The sequence below is a fragment of the Artibeus jamaicensis genome, unplaced genomic scaffold (assembly GCF_021234435.1).
Source record: "Artibeus jamaicensis isolate MK-2021 breed Jamaican fruit bat unplaced genomic scaffold, CSHL_Jam_final scaffold_1964, whole genome shotgun sequence".
NCBI lineage: Eukaryota > Metazoa > Chordata > Mammalia > Chiroptera > Phyllostomidae > Artibeus > Artibeus jamaicensis.
The window spans coordinates 23,522,901-23,539,354 of record NW_026522030.1 but is presented as its reverse complement, the minus strand read 5'-3'; the positions used below and the strand labels follow the sequence as shown (position 1 = coordinate 23,539,354).

Below are 16,454 nucleotides of genomic sequence, written 5' to 3'. Positions count from 1 at the left end.
TTTTGCAACCATACTCAACCATTTCTGTGAGCATCCTGATAATCAGTGTTTTGAACTCTGCATCTGATAGGTTGGCTGTCTCTTCATCACTTAGTTCTGTTTGTGCAGCTTTGATTTGTTCATTTGGGCCTTTTTTTGTCTTGGCTCGCCTGTTAAACATTGTAAAGGGCAGAGCCTTAGGTATTCGCCAGGGCGGGGCAACCCACTTGGTAGGGTTATGGCGTTGTATGTGGGGGTAGGGTCAGAGAGGGAACAATGGTGCTTGCTCTGCTCTCTGCCAGCTTTTAATCACTTTCTCTGCTGCACCCACAAGCAAATTGGGCCCTTCTGGTGCTGATTCCCGGGTTGGTGGGTTTGTGTACGTTCTAGGACCCCAGGGTCTCTCCAACGAACTCTCCTGTGAGGCTGACAGTTTCTCTGACTGCCGCAACCCCCACAGGTACTTACAGTCATAGGTTTTGAGCCCTAGGTTGCGGGGTCTGTCTTGCTCCCCAGTTGTTCTTCCCAGTTTATCCTCACACAGATGTGGGACCACCACTCCACCAGCCACCACCTTGCCAAGTGTCCTCTCTGCCCCTCCTACCAGTCTGAGTGAATGTTTCTTCTTTAATTCCTTGGTTGTCGGACTTCCATAAAGCTTGACTTTCTGGCAGTTCTGGTTATTTTTTGTTTTTAAGTTTGTTGTACTTATTTTGCTTGTTTGAGGAAGCAAAGTGTATCTACCTTGACCTCCATCTTGGCTAGAAGTCCCACATCACCTTTTTCTGTGTAGAGTTTGAATTCTTTTGATAAAAATGGACTCACGGTTCACAAGAATTTTTAAACTAGTTTCTACTTAGGATTAAATTAATAAACCTAGAACCACAATCAGAAGCATATTTTTTTACTGTGGTAATATGTATGTAACATAAAAAGTCTACTTTAACCATTTTAAGTGCACAGTTCAGTGGCATTAAGTTCATTCACATTGTTGTGTGACCATCGCCACTGCCCATGTTCAGAACTTGTTATCTTCCCAACCAAAACTACATGAATTAAACAGTAACTCTTCACTCCCAGCCCCTGGTAACCACCATTCTACTTCCTGTCTCCACAAGTTTGACTACTGTAGTATTGACAAAAGAAACGTCCAAACCTGTAGAGAATTTTTATGAGTCCATTTGAACCAAACTGATGACATATGCCAGGGAGCAAGATCGCAAATGCTCCAGAGAATAATAGTAAAAATATTGGGAGTTTCCTAGTCGCTTAAATGAAGAACCTTATTTTGCACAGTTCCCCTTTCAGGGTTACGTTAGGACAGTGTGGGTACCCTGTGTAGGGGCAATACAGAGTCAACTTCTTGAAAACAGTAACTAAGGTTCACTGGCTGCCTTCTAGTTGTTAAACATCATGACTGCAAACAGGATTTAATACCCAAGTCATTTTTGTTCACTCAGGCAGTCAAATTATCATGAACAAGGATTATACCATTAAGCCTAATATTTTTAACAGTTCTAATAATTTGCACCCCAAGATCTGAGGCCTGCATATTAAATACAGATTTGTTGACATGAAATGTAGAGTTTTAGTACATACAATGATGAAAGAGTTACTGGTATCATTCTGAAATCAGTGCTCTGATTTGGTTCTTGTTGTCCAGTCAGCTTCGGGGCTGGATACCTCTACCTCTTCTGTGGTTCTATAGGATGTGAACAATGTCCCATGAATAAAAGGGTTCCAGGGTCTGTGCATTTGGGAACCGCTGGCTGAAACGGGCCTCATTACCATAGAACTGATGCAATGACACACAGTGACAGTGTGTGCTGTTAAGTCACTGAGAGCTGGCAGCACACAAGTGGAGCCCTATCTGACCACGGAATGCTCTCCTTAGAGTACTGCACAGCACCTGTGCTCCGCAGGACGCACTCAAGGAAATGCTGATGGTTTGTTTGCTGTTTAAATTCAAGTAGTATCAGTTGTAAGGGCAAGAATCAGAGTTTACCGAGCTTGCTGTAGGCAGTTGCTTGAAGGCAACTTCATTTCAGGTGAAGCTATCCCAAGGTCAGCGCTGGCAGGAACCACAGAGATCACAAGATCTGTGGTTGTAGAATGGGTTCTATAATAAGCCACCTGACAATTCTAATGTTATTTGGCAACCAAACAGCTAGGTCCTTTTGCAATCTGTCTCTGACCTTTCTTGAGTAACTAGGCCATTTTGCAGTTTACACTTGAACTCTGCCCACCTGACCAACTGCATTCCCTGCATCGTCCATTTCACCACAGCACTCGTTTTACCAGTTTACTTTGTGCAAGGGAAACGGAGGCATCGGCCTGTGCTTTGCGGCCCCTCCCCTGCTGACCGGGTCTTATGACTGACTCCAGCCACTATCTCCTGGCACTTTATCTGCTGACCATGAGTTAGCTGAAACTGCCCATTATTCTTATTTCACAAGCCCACCTGCTGACACCGCAGAGCCCAGTTGCCCCACCAATCAGAAAATGAATGACAGAAGTTTATGTGCTTGCTCACCTAGCAACCCATTCCCCTGACTCTCACTTTTTAAATCCCTGCCTTATTCCTCCCACCTTGCAGTGTGTCTTTGATTCATGCCAAAGGCTGTGCTCTATCAACTTAAGAAATGTCCAAACCTGTAAGAACTTTTTATGAGTTTATTTGAGCCAAACTGATCGCAATTGCTGGGAAGCAAAACCTCAACAGAGTAAGACAATACTCTGGAAAAATGGCAGTTTTGCCCCTTATTTTATACATTAGATTCAAGAGAAGACAAAAGTGGGCCACAGGAAACCCACTGGTTAGGGAGGTGGGAGAAAGCGAAGCAGGAGGAGCCTCTGGGAGTGGATACAAAGTAAAATAATAGACACGTCTTTTCCTTAGGTGGGTACAGGATAGTTAACAGTGAACACAATGACAATAACAATGCGGAGATTTGTGGTCTCCCCCTGGTGCTTGTGGTGCCTGCGCTTTGGGGGGTCCAGAAAGAAGAAATCTGTGTTATCATAGATGCAAAGAGGCAATAGGCAGGCTCGGTTAGGGTAAAGATTGACTTTTGTCAGCAAAGACTCTACGCTAAGGACACAGCTGCCCATGACCTGCTTTTAGTTAGAAAGTTGTAACTTCAGACCATCCTATGTGGTTACGTCAGGCACCCGAGTTTGTGAGGCCGTCCCTTACTCAGGCCTCGCCTGAGGTTGCCGGGCGCGGCAGGCCCCTTTCCACCCTCAGTTCTGATTTGCATATTGTATCAGAATAAAGCTCCCTTTAATTCCTCAGAAGAGTCCCACGGACTTTCACTCACACACCTGAGGAACTTCACAAAACACACGTGGCTGGACAGCCTGCCAGGTGTTCCAATGGGGGCCGAGCGAGGGCCCGTGAGAAAGGCTCCTGCGTGGGTTCTGGAATCTGGCTCTGACCCGGAAATCCAGTGGCCAGCATCGGGGTGTCAGTCAAAAGTTTTCATTCTTAGAATCCTACTTACTGGTTTCTTTCCTTCAGTGAGTGAGCGCCCAGTAGTGCGTTCTCGTTACCAGGCTCCATGCCTGGCAATGGCCTGACTCCAGGCTAAAATCAAACAAGGGGAGTTTTTCTTGCATTGGGTTTAGTCTGAAGAGAGACTATTCACCCTCATCTAAACTGGATCATTTAGAACCTTGAAAGAACTTTTCTGAAATAGATTTCCAGTACATGTTTTATATATTCTATTGAAGTTTTTAAACAACAGCAAAAAAAAAAGCCATTCAGTGTAAAAACAGATACTTGTGAGATCGTGATTTGTAAATAATGTATATCTGGTCTTCATCCCCATCCCCCTTGGAATGTCCTAGGTGATGAGAGTGACAAAGATGCCTCTCGTTCTGTTAATGAAGTGACTGTTGAACCACCAACATGAATTACAAACAACTAATCTGAGTCTGTTTTAGAAAGATGTTTAAATTACTGTGGAGCCCCCCTTGAATTCAACACAAGACACCGTGGCCTGGAGAGAAACAGCAAATCTCCGGCAGCTGTCTCCAAGTCTGGAAAACCCAAACTAAGCTCTGGAGCTCCCGTAATCCTAGTTAAATGACACAGGAGCGTCATTTGGATATGCACTCTGATTTTTTAAACAGGAAGGACAGCCAAATTAAACAACCTCGTCAGTATCATCCAAGGGAGCTGAGAACAGAGTCCAAGTATTGACCACTAGCCATTATTGGGAAATGGCTTGGTTAGACCATTCAATGGGGATAATGGCACAGGGTATGAAAATGACAGGGAAAAATGCACAATAATCTAAGAGAACAGAAATCAGCTTCTCAGGAAGTATGGATCATTTACATGCTCCATTTCTAAAAGTCCTCTACAGAACTTTAAGATTACGTGCCACACACGTTGCTAAATAGAAACATGAGCACATGTCACCATGACATTGATATATATGTATATATGTTGAACCCCTGGAATTACCAACATTTAAGGGGTTAGCAACACGGAACCAACAGAACAGACTGAAATCGAGCTAGAAGACACAGAAGCCAAAAAAAGAGTTCCGAGAAAGGAGTACCCAGTAGGGCCCAAAGCAGCGAAGAGCTCAGAGAGAACTAAGGCGCCCAGTGGATTTGGGCACCAAGTCATTGGTGACCTTGACAAGAACAATTTCAGTAGATTGTTAAAGACAGAAGCTGGTTTACAGTAGGTTAAGGAAAGAAAAGATATGAAAAGTCTTTTTTTTAAAAAATAACATTTTGTTAGTTTATTAAATGGGAGAGTCATAAACACCATTTTTTTAATTGATTTTTGGGAAGAGACAGAGGAAGAAGGGAGAAAGAGAGAAACATCGATTTTGTTGTTCCACTTACTTATGCACTCATTGGTTGATTCTTGTGTGTGCCCTGACTAGGGATTGAATCCACAACCTTGGCATATGCAGTTGATACTCTAACTAACTGAATTACTCAGCCAGGGCATTGAAAAACCTTTCAATATTTTTCTTTTTTTTTCTTTCTTTCTTTCTTTCTTTCTTTCTTTCTTTCTTTCTTTCTTTCATTCATTCATTCATTCATTCATTCATCCTCATGTGTACTGAGTGGCTACTGGGTATAAACCAGTGGTTGGTTCTAAAGGGAAGAATGGAAAGAAGTTGAGGCTTTACAATTTTTCCCAAGTACTTAGAGCCCTATTGGCCTATGAAGCCCTCAGGGTTCTGACTCACTCATGCTTTATGTATATGATATAGTACAAACTGTTGAAAGCACTGAACAAAAGGTGAATTAAGTGATCAACATTCAGTGCAGTATCAGCCTTAGCATCTTCACAGTGGTACAAGGGTGTCGTGATTTATCCACTGCGGGTAATTTCTTCTTCACTCAAGATCACCCATTCTCTGCAGCTGAAGATGAGTCCTGAGGTCGCTTGGACATTTCTGCAGCATCAAACGGTAGCTTCTCAAAATGAAAGTCCCTCCACTTTGCATACAGTGTCTGAGCTCCAGTTGCAATATCCTCCACCACAAAACTTTCGATTTTTATAAGTGGGATGTCAAATGTCTTGTACCTCACATAGATCCCCCAGTCGTGGCTGCAGTCCTGTCTACCGCACAATATCTTTGCTTTCTTCTCAAAAATCCCCACATTCTTTGGTTTGGGGTGTGATCTAGTCACAAAGCACTCCCTGAAAGCATCTCCAACCACGGTGTAATGGCATTCCTATAGAGGAAGGGACAGAACATACACAACAGAATGTTACAACGAGTTCACAGTTGTTTTGGAAACACCTCCACAATGATCCGAGATGAACAGCAGGTGGGATCCTACTTATTGTACAGAAGGGGAAAGGAGGAGATACGATTCACCCGAAGGCCAGCATAGACTCCATACGGCCTGATAAACAATTACAAGTGAGGGCTGGGGGTGGAGGGGCAAGTGAGTGGACAGGGGACTCTCAAGAAGAAGAGGACTAAGAAGTTTCCAGGCAACCTAGCTTCTTGAAGCAGATACTCTTTATTAGTTTAGAAAGAAAAGGGGTATTGGTTGCAGATCTGTGAAGCCTGAGTTCACCAGTGTCCTGACAGGCATCATTCAAAAGATACAGGGAAAAAGAGCAAAGGGTCAATGTGGATCTCGACAGGGGGAGGGACTAACCTGTCCACAGGCCCCACCTACAGCTAACTTTAGAGCAAAGCTAAAAAAAACAAACAAACCAGGCTGCACAGAACAAATGCAGATCCAACTTACCAGTCCCTCAGGAAAACACACAGTCTAAAAGGGTCATTTTCAATAGAAAAAATCACCCAGCTGAAACGATCTTTGATAGTTAAGGAAGCAAACTCAGAAAGGTCTGGAAACTTGCCAATATTGCCCCTAATATACTTCCTGCTCAAACAGTGGGCCTGATTAGAGACTTCAGCTTTCTCAAGAGCAAACAGAACCCTAAAGAAATAATCACCCATCATCTGAACCAGCGCAGGCCCTCCACCCGAGCCTCCATTAGTAGCAGGGAAGTAATATCCCATTTCCAGCTTTTGAGATTTTCCTATTCTTTTATCTAAAAGTGAAAAGAAATAAATAATATATAGCATTTATTTATTTATTTGTATTTTTTATATATGTATAGTCTGCAGACAATGTGTTTTAAAAATAAGGAGATACTTTGCTTATAAAAGTGATTTGCATCCCAAAAAGGAAGTTCAGAAAACATAAAAAGTACAAAGAGAAATAAATCATGGAGTCTTGCTGCAAAATAATAATATATGTTAGTATATTTCCTGTAGTCTTTTCTCTGTACAGTTTTTCTGTATTTTTATACTGATAGTGGTATTGCTTCTACTTTTTCACGCAGCAATAATCGTAGCAAATTTATAATTTTGTATCCTGGTTATTTTTCCACTTTACAAGGAGTTTGTAAGAAGTTTTTCATTATACTATGTAAACTTTATAATCATTTTGTTTAATAAACCTTACTTTGGAATACTTGTAGATTTATAGGTGAGTTACAGATGTAGTCCAGAGAATTCTTATATACCCTTCAGCACCTTTTCTGAATGCTAACATCTTACACACCATACTACATTTCTCCAAATTAAGAAGTTAATATCGGTTCCGCCAAGATGGAGACGTAGATGGAGGATCCACCTCGCCTCTGTGCACAACCAAATCTAAGAACAACTATTTTTAACAGCAGTCACAACCAAGCCACACGGAAAATCGACAATACGGAGTCCAAAGGACAACTAGATACTCGGCTGGACCGGTACGAGGAGCAAGGCCAGCAGCGGAGCAGGTTAGCAAGAAAAAATTCCCGGGGCGGTGCGCGGCGCGCGCAGGCAACCGAGGGCACTGATCGCCAGCCAGCTGGCTGCCGGAGCGCACAGGGAAGTGGCGCGGCAATGGGTTGGTCGGTCGCGCGCATTTACGTGGGGAGAAGCCAGTGAGAAGGGAAGCCGGCGCGGGGCAGCAGGCTCGCGCAATTCCGATCGGATAAACCCCAGGCGTGCGGAGTGACTGGAAACGCTGGGCTAGCGGAGAGGAACACCATTGCTCCCTCTCTGACCCCGCCCCCACACACAGCGTCACAAACCAGTGACCTGGGTCACCCGTCCTGGTAAACAACTAAGGCTTCGCTCCGCTCACTTAACAGCGCGAACAGACCAAAAATGGCTCTAGGACAACTCAGAGCCCCAGAACCGATAGACCTAAGTGATGAAGAAATAGCCAGTCTTTCAGATGCACAGTTCAAAACACTGGTTATAAGGATCCTTACAGAACTGGTTGACTTTAGCCACAAATTAGAGAAACATATGGAAGCTAAATTAATTGAAATAAATGGGGATACAAAAGATTCCAATAGTAATGGAAAGAAAATTGGGACTCAAATCAAGGGAGAGAACCAGAAGGAAGAAAAAAATGATCAAACAGAAAGGAATGAAGAAATAAGAATTCAGAAAAATGAGGAGAAGATTAGGAACCTCCAGGACATCTTTAAACGTTCCAACATCTGAATTATAGGGGTACCAGAAGGGGGAAAGGCACAACCACCAGTTGAAAAATTATTTGAACAAATAATAAAGGAGAATTTCCCCAAGATGGCAAAGGAAATAGACTTCCGAGAAATCCAGGAAGCTCAGAGAGTCCCAAAGAAGTTGGACTCAAGAAGGAACACACCAAGGCACATCATAATTACATTAGCCAAGATTAAAATGAAGGAGAGAATCTTAGAAGCAGCAAGAGCTAAGGGGACAGTCACCTACAAAGGAGTTCCCATCAGACTGTCAGCTGATTTCTCAAAAGAGACCTTACAGGCAAGAAGGGGCTGGAAAGAGGTATTCCAAGTCATGAAAACCAAAGATCTACAACCAAGATTGCTCTACCCAGCAAAACTTTCATTTAGAATGGAAGGACAGATAAAGTGCTTCTCAGATAAGACCAAATTCAAGGAGTTCATCATCACCAAGCCCTTATTATATGAAATGTTAAAGGGACTTACCTAAGAAAGAAGATAAAAAAGATGAACAGTGAAAGGACAGCAAACTCACAGTTATTAAGAACCACACCTAAAACAAAAGCAAACTAAGAGGATAGCTAGATCAGGAGCAGAACCATAGAAATGAAGATCTCAGGGAGGGTTAGCAATAGGGGAGTGGGAGGAGGGGAAGGGGGGAGAAGGTACAGAAAATAAGTAGCATAGACAGTAGATAGAAAATACATAGGGGGAGGGTAAGAATAGTAGGGGAAATACAGAATCTAAAGAAATTGAGACACATGTTCATGAACTAAAGGGGGAAATGGTGGGGGAGGGGTATGCAGGGTGGAGGGGAAGGGAGGGGGGAATAGAGCAAATGTAATGGCATAATCAATAAAATAATAATAATAATAATAATAAAAAGAAGTTAATATCGGCCCATTACTATTAACTAAACTACAGATTTTACCTCTTTTCCTAGTAATGTAACAGATACAGAGTGGGGGCTCCCGAAAATAGCAGAGCATTTTCCTGACAAACCTCATTTGGGGGAAGGGAGAGCAGATAATAAATTGTTTCAGATACCCTGCATAACAATGGCAAGTTAACAGCTGTGCTGCCACCCTGGGCAAAGGTGTGCAAGACATTCAGAGCATTCAGTGACTGATGACCTAGCCAGGGGAGGTGGATAACCCTGTATCACAGGGAACTCTTGCCCTGACTAAAGATGGCAGCTGAAAGAAAGTAAACAACAAGGGGGAACTGGCAACAGTAGCTCATGGTAGGAGGGGCTGGATATGAGGTCACAGAGGAAGTTCTGGGCAGAGCTTTTAAAATAAGGGCGGGCTAAGAGATAAGGGGGTTCTGCCTGAGGTCCGGAACAGAGGCAGTAGAAGCCATCCAAGAGGAAAGGGTGTAAGAAGAGAGTTGAAGGAGCTGTGCAGGAACCTGCCTAACCAAGCACGGATTCCTGGGACATGCCTGGAGCTCAAGTGAACTGTGACCAGGAATGCTGAGCTGCAGACTTTGGCCTTTCTGAAGAACATACGGAGAAGTCGCTCTCTTGGGATGTGTGCTTTTCCGGATTTCACCACGATCCAGTGCAACATGGCATATGTTTTCCTGAACCACTACATGGAGACTGAGATCATTGTGCCCCAGATCCTGAAGGAGAAAGCTGCTGCGAGAGGAGGGTGACTTTGAAACCCACAGGAGCATTTCCAGAGGGGATGGAGCCCTGTTTGTGTAGTCAGCTTAAGAACAGATAAAAGATATGGGGAACTTCTGGGCATGTTTCCAGCTTATAGCCTTTTGAGGAGCAAAGGAAATGCTGGGTCTTGTGGGAGAACAGGGCCCTGAGCGGGAGTGCTCTCAGCATCCCCCTCCCAGGTAGGAATCCTGTAAATAAAAACCTGTTTCCTCCAACATGGATTGTTAGGTCATGCATCAAGGTGCCACTCGGACAAGCCCCTGGTTACTTGGTTACAGTAACACCCTTTTATCTTTCTAAAACCTAATCCAGGAAACCACAGTACATTTAGCATACCTATTCATTTTAATGGCTACATAACTCTTAATTAAGTGGCTGTGCAGCAATTTTTAAAACTATTTCTTTTTTGTTGAAATTAAAGTTTTTCTTAAACTTCTTAGCTTTTGTAAAATACGTGGACTGTGACATGATAAAGCTGTAAGGAAATGATAGTAAGCTCTTTATAAATATCTTACCACTAGTTGGTTAGCTTTAGTGAGTGCTAAGAAAATGACCCCGCTCTTTGTGAAAAAGGAGGCTTTTACTCACCTCTATCACTCTCACATCCGCCGTACAACACGCGAAGACTTTGCACTTCCTGCAGAGCAGCTTTTTGTTTTCCTTATCGAGTACAGGCTCTGCTTTTCCTTGATTATCCCTGATGAACTTCTCCTGAATCTGTATCTGGAGAATCTAAGTGGAAAAAAAGAAAACCCTCATAAATGTGGTTTAAGGATAACTAGGATGCACATAACACACACACACACATATCGTTTACTCTGCATCCACATACACTCCCACGAACATGTCATACCTGGCAGCTGTGTAAAAACCCCATAGATAATGTCATTGGTTCGCCTAACTTTCTGTTCGTCAATGTTTAACGGTACTTCGGTAGCTGGCAACACTTAAAATGTCCTTCACAAATAGACACATGATATGCATTGACTGTTTCAGACATAATTAAACCCACTTCTGAGGCATAAACCCACTGAATCAAACAGCAGGCAGAAGAGCCCTCACTATTTAAAAATCTTTTTATCTCTCTCCTCTTCCAACCACAGAGAGTATTGACTGCATTCTATTTCAAAATTTAGGCCTTGGCCAAGTACAACTTACATTTATTTAAAATTAACATAAGAAGATTCTAAAGGGTGCAGAGAGGAAGGCAGACCGGCTAGGAACCTTGGAACCCTCGGAGCAGCACGGCCGGAGGGGCCCTGGGTTTTCTTTCCACTGAGTGTGTATCCCAGATCGGAGCTGAAGAAGCAGGCAACCAGAACTGCCTATGGGTGCGGATAAAGTCTCAACAAAAGCCTACTCTCTCCAGCCAAAGGGCCAGGAAAAGAGAAGCCTAGAAAGACAGAAAACTTTTAGCTGACAACTATTTGACTCCAGCCAAACACCAAAGAATAAAACAAACCAAAACAAAAAACTGTGACCGAACCTCCACCCGTGCCGGAGCAGGCCGAGTGGGGAACCCGGATCCTCACTCTGAATGGCGGTGACGAAGCACCCCGACACTCCCACCCGGCGGTGTCAGAGAAGAGAGCCAGGACCTCCATGCCTGCTCACTAGCATCTCCCCTCGCCTCTGGCGTCAGCGGAGTCCATGTGGGGGGCAAATCTCCCCTTCCACCCAGCAGTAACAGGGAGTCTCCCCTTCGTCGCTGTCAGCAGAGGCTACACGGGGAACCTAGCCTTGCACCTCCACCTACCAGTGACAATACAGTGTTCCCCACCTGCTCTGCCAGAACAGTGTCAGAAAGAGCCAGCTAGCAGCACAGAAGGTTAAATAAGATCCCAAGCCTCATAATGTAATATGAAAATGTTTGGGTTTTCATAAAAAATTCACTCCTCATATAAAAAGCCAGACAGATCTCAAACTGAATGAAAAAAAGACAATCAGTACATGCCACCACTGAGAAGACAGAGATGTTATAATTATCAGAGGAAAAATTCTAAAGCAGCCCGGATAAAAAGGCTTCAATGGGTATTCATAAATGCTCTCGAAACATGAAAAACTGTAGAGGCTCAACAAAGAAATGGAGGCTATGAAGAAGGACCAAACGGAAATTTTAGAATTGGAAGATGTAACAGCTAAAGTAAAAAGCTCAGCGGATGGGCTCAGCAGCACGATGGAGCAGACAAAGGAAAGAATCAGTGAACTGGAACAGAGAATAACAGAAATTACCCAAATGGGATGACAGCAAGCATACAGAGTGAAAAGAAAATGAGCAGAGGCTCGGGGGCCTTACAACCATCAAAAAAGACCTGGCATTCATGTCACTGGAATCCTGGGCAGAGAGGGAAAAGAGCTTAAAAAGTACTAGAAGAAGTCCTGGCTGGTGTAGTTCAGGCCTACGAGTGCAGGCCTGTGAACCAAACAACCGCAGTTCGATTCCCAGTCAGGGCACATGCCTGGGTTGCAGGCCAGTTCCTAGCAGGAGCAATGAGGGGCAACCATACATTGATATTTCTCTCCCTCTCTCCTTTCCTCCCCTTCTAAAGATAAATAAATAAAATCTTTTTTAAAAAAGTACTAGAAGGGCCCTGGGACTGCGCATAGGGTGGATCCTCCATCGGGGGATGAAAGGCAATTTGATGTTTCTCTCCCTCTCTCCTTCCCTTCCCCTCTAAAGATAAATAAATAAATAAATAATTTAAAAAAAAAAGTACTAGAAGGAATTAAGGCTGAACATTTCCTAAGTTGAACATAATGTAATATAAAACTTCTAGATTCAAAAACCTGAACAAATTGAACAAATACCAAACAGGATAAACCCAAAGAAATCCACACTAAGATACACTATAATTAAATTTCTGAAGACTAAAAACATAGGAAAAAAATGATACCTTAGATACGGAGGAAAAACACTCTGAAATCACAGCAGATTGTTCACCAGAGACAGTATTTTCCAAAAAATGAAAGAAAACACTGTCAGCCCGGACTCCCGTACCCAGCAATACGCTTTCAAAAATAAAGATGAAGTCAAGACCCTCTGAGATGAAGGAGAACTAAGAGAATTTGTTCACCAGCGGAACTTCCTGAAAAGAATGTCAAAAGGAAGTTCTCTAAACAGAAGAAAATTAGAAAAGAAGGAATCTTAAAACATCACAAATGAAGAAAGAACACGGGGACTCCCACACTGCCAGCTGTAAAAGGTCTGCCCTGTCTCACCTGTTCGCGGGGTTGACTCCCGTTTATCGGATGGTGTTTTACCAGGGTTCCAGGTAGGACCACACAGCCCAGGTGCAAACCGTGCTCCTACCAGCTGTGTGATGTGGGGCAAGGCCTCAGTTTCCTCAGATACAAAGCGGGAACAACTACAGCCCCTACTCTGTGGGCTGCTGGGAGGTGACGTGTGCGAAGGACCACCTGGCACAAGCTAAATGCGCGTCAGTGTTGTCCTCGGTTTATTCGGCTAGTCATGTGCCCAAACCGTGAAAACGTTAATGACAATGTTCTGTACTTTCCTTTTGGGTCAGAGAAATCTCCATTCATCACTTATCTTTTCAGAAATATCATAGCCATGTTTATGTATGTTCTGTATAAACTCTGAAACCCTTTCATCACGTTGGACACACACTTTGATTCTGGGTTGCAATAAGCCTTTAAGTGAATATGGAGCGAATGCACAACTTTAAAATATTCCGACATTCCATTCAAGAGCAAAGCCTTTCTTTTCTTTTGTCTTAACTTACCTCATACATCTCAGTAAAAGTTTACTCGTCATCATTATTCATGCTTCAAACATTTGTGGTTAGGCCAGTAGGCCAGTAGGTTGAACAGGTGAGCTCTGCCCCTAACTAACTGTGATTTACTGCTACTGAAGCTCCTCGTGCCTCAGTTTCCCTCCTATAAAGTGATGTAATAAGAGACTCTACTGCAGGGCCTGGTGGAGGTGAACAATCCATGTTCTGTATGTGAGTTCGATTACTGTTGTCACTATGATGGGAATAATCTCCCTCTCCTTCACATCTTCTAACTAGTTACTCATCATTCATAAAAAATGCATTGATTTCTAAAGCTCTTCAAGTTCAAATAAAGCTTGACTTCAATAAATAAATTTAGGGCTGCAAAGTAGCAAAACAATCAAGATAATCACCTGAAATTATCTTCACTGTTTTTGTAAAAAGAAAGAATGTTTATGGCCTCATATTTTTTTATGATTTCATGTATTTATTTTTAGAGTCAGGGGAAGGGAGAGAGAAAGAGAAGGGAGAGAAACACTGATGTGAAGATGACATATCAAATGCTTGCCTCTCGGGCGCCCCCAACCAGGGACCTGGCCTGCAGCCCAGGCACGTGCCCTGATGGGGAATTGAACTGGCGACCTTTTGGTTGCAGAACGATGTCCATCCCACTGAGCTATACCAGTCAGGGCTATGTCTCCTTTTTTCAACTCAGTGTCTCACTGCTGTAAAACTGTTACATTATGTGTACTTATTTCCATTGCCATTGCAATTATTTCCTTTGGATAAATTTCTAGAAGTGAAATTCCTGGGTTATATAGTACACATTTCCCTTTGAACAATTTCAATGTCCTTTTCCCACATATGAATCTAGTCACTACTTAGGGCTGACTCAGGGTGGGGAGAATGTGATAGGAATGAGGGTAAAAATATAAACTTGCCCTTTGGGCATCCAATTTTTTAAAATTCACTTAAATCTAATGATGTTAAACTATGTGCTAAAATTCATCTAAATACTCATAACCCCAAATATTTTATTTTATTTTTAAATCTTTATTATAGTTTACAATCCCAAATATTTTAAATGTTACTACAGGTAGTAAATCCCAGTAAGTTAAAACGATTACAGCTATACTTAAAACTAACTCAATAACTGGATACAGAGGCTCAACCATTGCCACGAATTAACCTGTACAGCACACTGCCTCTCCCCTCCACCTGAGGCTGGAGAAGCAGCCCAATCCCATGCACCGAGGCGGAAAAGAGCACAACTATGAAACCCTGACCGTGTGCTGTCATGCGTACAAGTCATGCTGGAAGGCCTTTCATCAAAATGAACTTCATATTACCCCACATCTCATTCTCTACTCTGTGAGGAAGGAAAGTGGGCTTCCTCATTTTGATTTCAAATTAGAAAGAACTGTGAAAAATGCCCTTTATACTTTACTTCTCTAGAATGAAATACTCCCAAATTCTGAAGCTTCCCTCATGGAAACCAGTCCTTGGATACGCCTGGACCATCCACATGTAAAAATGGCTGCAGAGGATCCCTGGTTCCTCTGAGGCAGGCCGGCCACGGCAGGCAATGACCAGTGCAGCTGTGGGGCGGGGAAGAAAGCGTACACTCTCCACCTCCACCTACCGCTGACTGCCCTAAAGAGCACCGAACTTCTCCCCTCTCTCCTGCAGAGCTCTTCTTCCCATTGAAGCCAACACGCAGGGGCCAGGGGGCTCACATCCAACATCCGAGCCCTTATCTAAATGACACAGAGAGGGGTCTCACCCCAAGAAACATCACTACTTTTAGTTTTGATAGGGGACTCAAGACTTGGAAAATTTTAGCTTAAGGTAAAAAGTTTTAAGTCTAGCAAGTAATGTGTATGTTAAAGCTTTTGTTTCAGAAACTACAGATAAGGCCTGTCCTGGCTGGGGGTGTGGGGGTGGAAACAGCCGACCTCCTGGGGCACTGATACAGATCACTGCCTGGGGACAAGTGGAGGCATCCGGGCCTTTGTGTTCCAGGGAGAGACAGACAACCACCACCCCTGGGAACAGCTAACTGCCCTGGACAGGAATGTTGCAGCTTCTATCACTTAATCCTCCCTGAATCTCAAAGCCCTCACCGCAGCTTGTGTATTCACTGGTATAAAAATTCTGGCCTAAAAGGAAAAGGCAAGATGGCCTGTTAGGGTATGAACCCACCATCTTCTCAGATCACCAGCCATCTGAATAAAACGCCCATAAAGATTCAGTCACTGTCATTGCTTATTGAGTTTGGTAGTGACAGGCAGCCCGAACGCCGGTGTCTTTTCCGGTTACAGTTTTAAGAGTATAAGGTTATACTTCCCTTATTACACTTCTACTAAACCTCTGAAGGCAAAGCCTTCCTCTTTCAATGGAGCAGCTGGTCATCTATGACAGGACGGGGCAATGCCAAGCCTCTGAGCTCCTAATGACCACAGAATGACTCCCAGCTGCATTTGTCTGGATTCCCTCTCATTCTTTACCATCTCTGCTGATTTTCCTTTTCTTTTCAAATTTTTACTTATTGATTTGAGAGAGAGGAAGGGAGAGAGAGAGAGATAAACATCGATTTGTTGTTCCATTTACTTATATATTCACTGGTTGATTCTTGTATGTGCCCACACCAAGGATCGAACTCATTACCTTGGTGTGTCAGGACAAGATTCTAACCAACTGAGCTGCCTGGCCAGTATAGGGAACTGTTCCGCATGGCGTAGAAAGGTAGCCCAGCTCCCACTTGGAAAGGCCAATGGGAAGTGAGGTTCTGGCACACAGGACCCAGTAGGTTCTTCCAAGGGGAATCAGGCCTGTATTGTACCTAGGCTGCTATGAGACTTGCTTTTGCCAAAACTCCCTCACCCTGAATTGAGGCAGACACTGCTTACTGTAACTTCCTAAAGTCTGTGCTAAACCTCACAAGTATGGAGTGTAACCAGTTCAACCACTTTTCCCCTTGATCTGTAACATCCTTCTCTTTGAAGTAATTAGCAACATTCTTTCCTTTGTTATCTGTAAAAGGTAATCACCTACAGTGAACCTGTACAAA

General features: G+C 43.4%; 1 protein-coding gene across 1 annotated transcript in view; it reads right to left on the bottom strand.

The window, feature by feature from the left end:
• Window positions 1-2,625: 2,625 nt before the first annotated feature.
• RIGI (RNA sensor RIG-I) overlaps window positions 2,626-16,454 on the bottom strand; it is a 50,417-nt gene continuing 36,588 nt past the window's right edge. The window contains exons 18-19 of the mRNA XM_037159894.2: window positions 10,239-10,382; window positions 2,626-5,688 (exon numbers count right to left, since the gene is read on the bottom strand). Of these exons, the coding sequence (XP_037015789.2) occupies window positions 5,356-5,688; window positions 10,239-10,382 (477 nt within the window). The 3' untranslated portion in view covers window positions 2,626-5,355. The remainder of the gene's footprint in view (window positions 5,689-10,238; window positions 10,383-16,454) is intronic.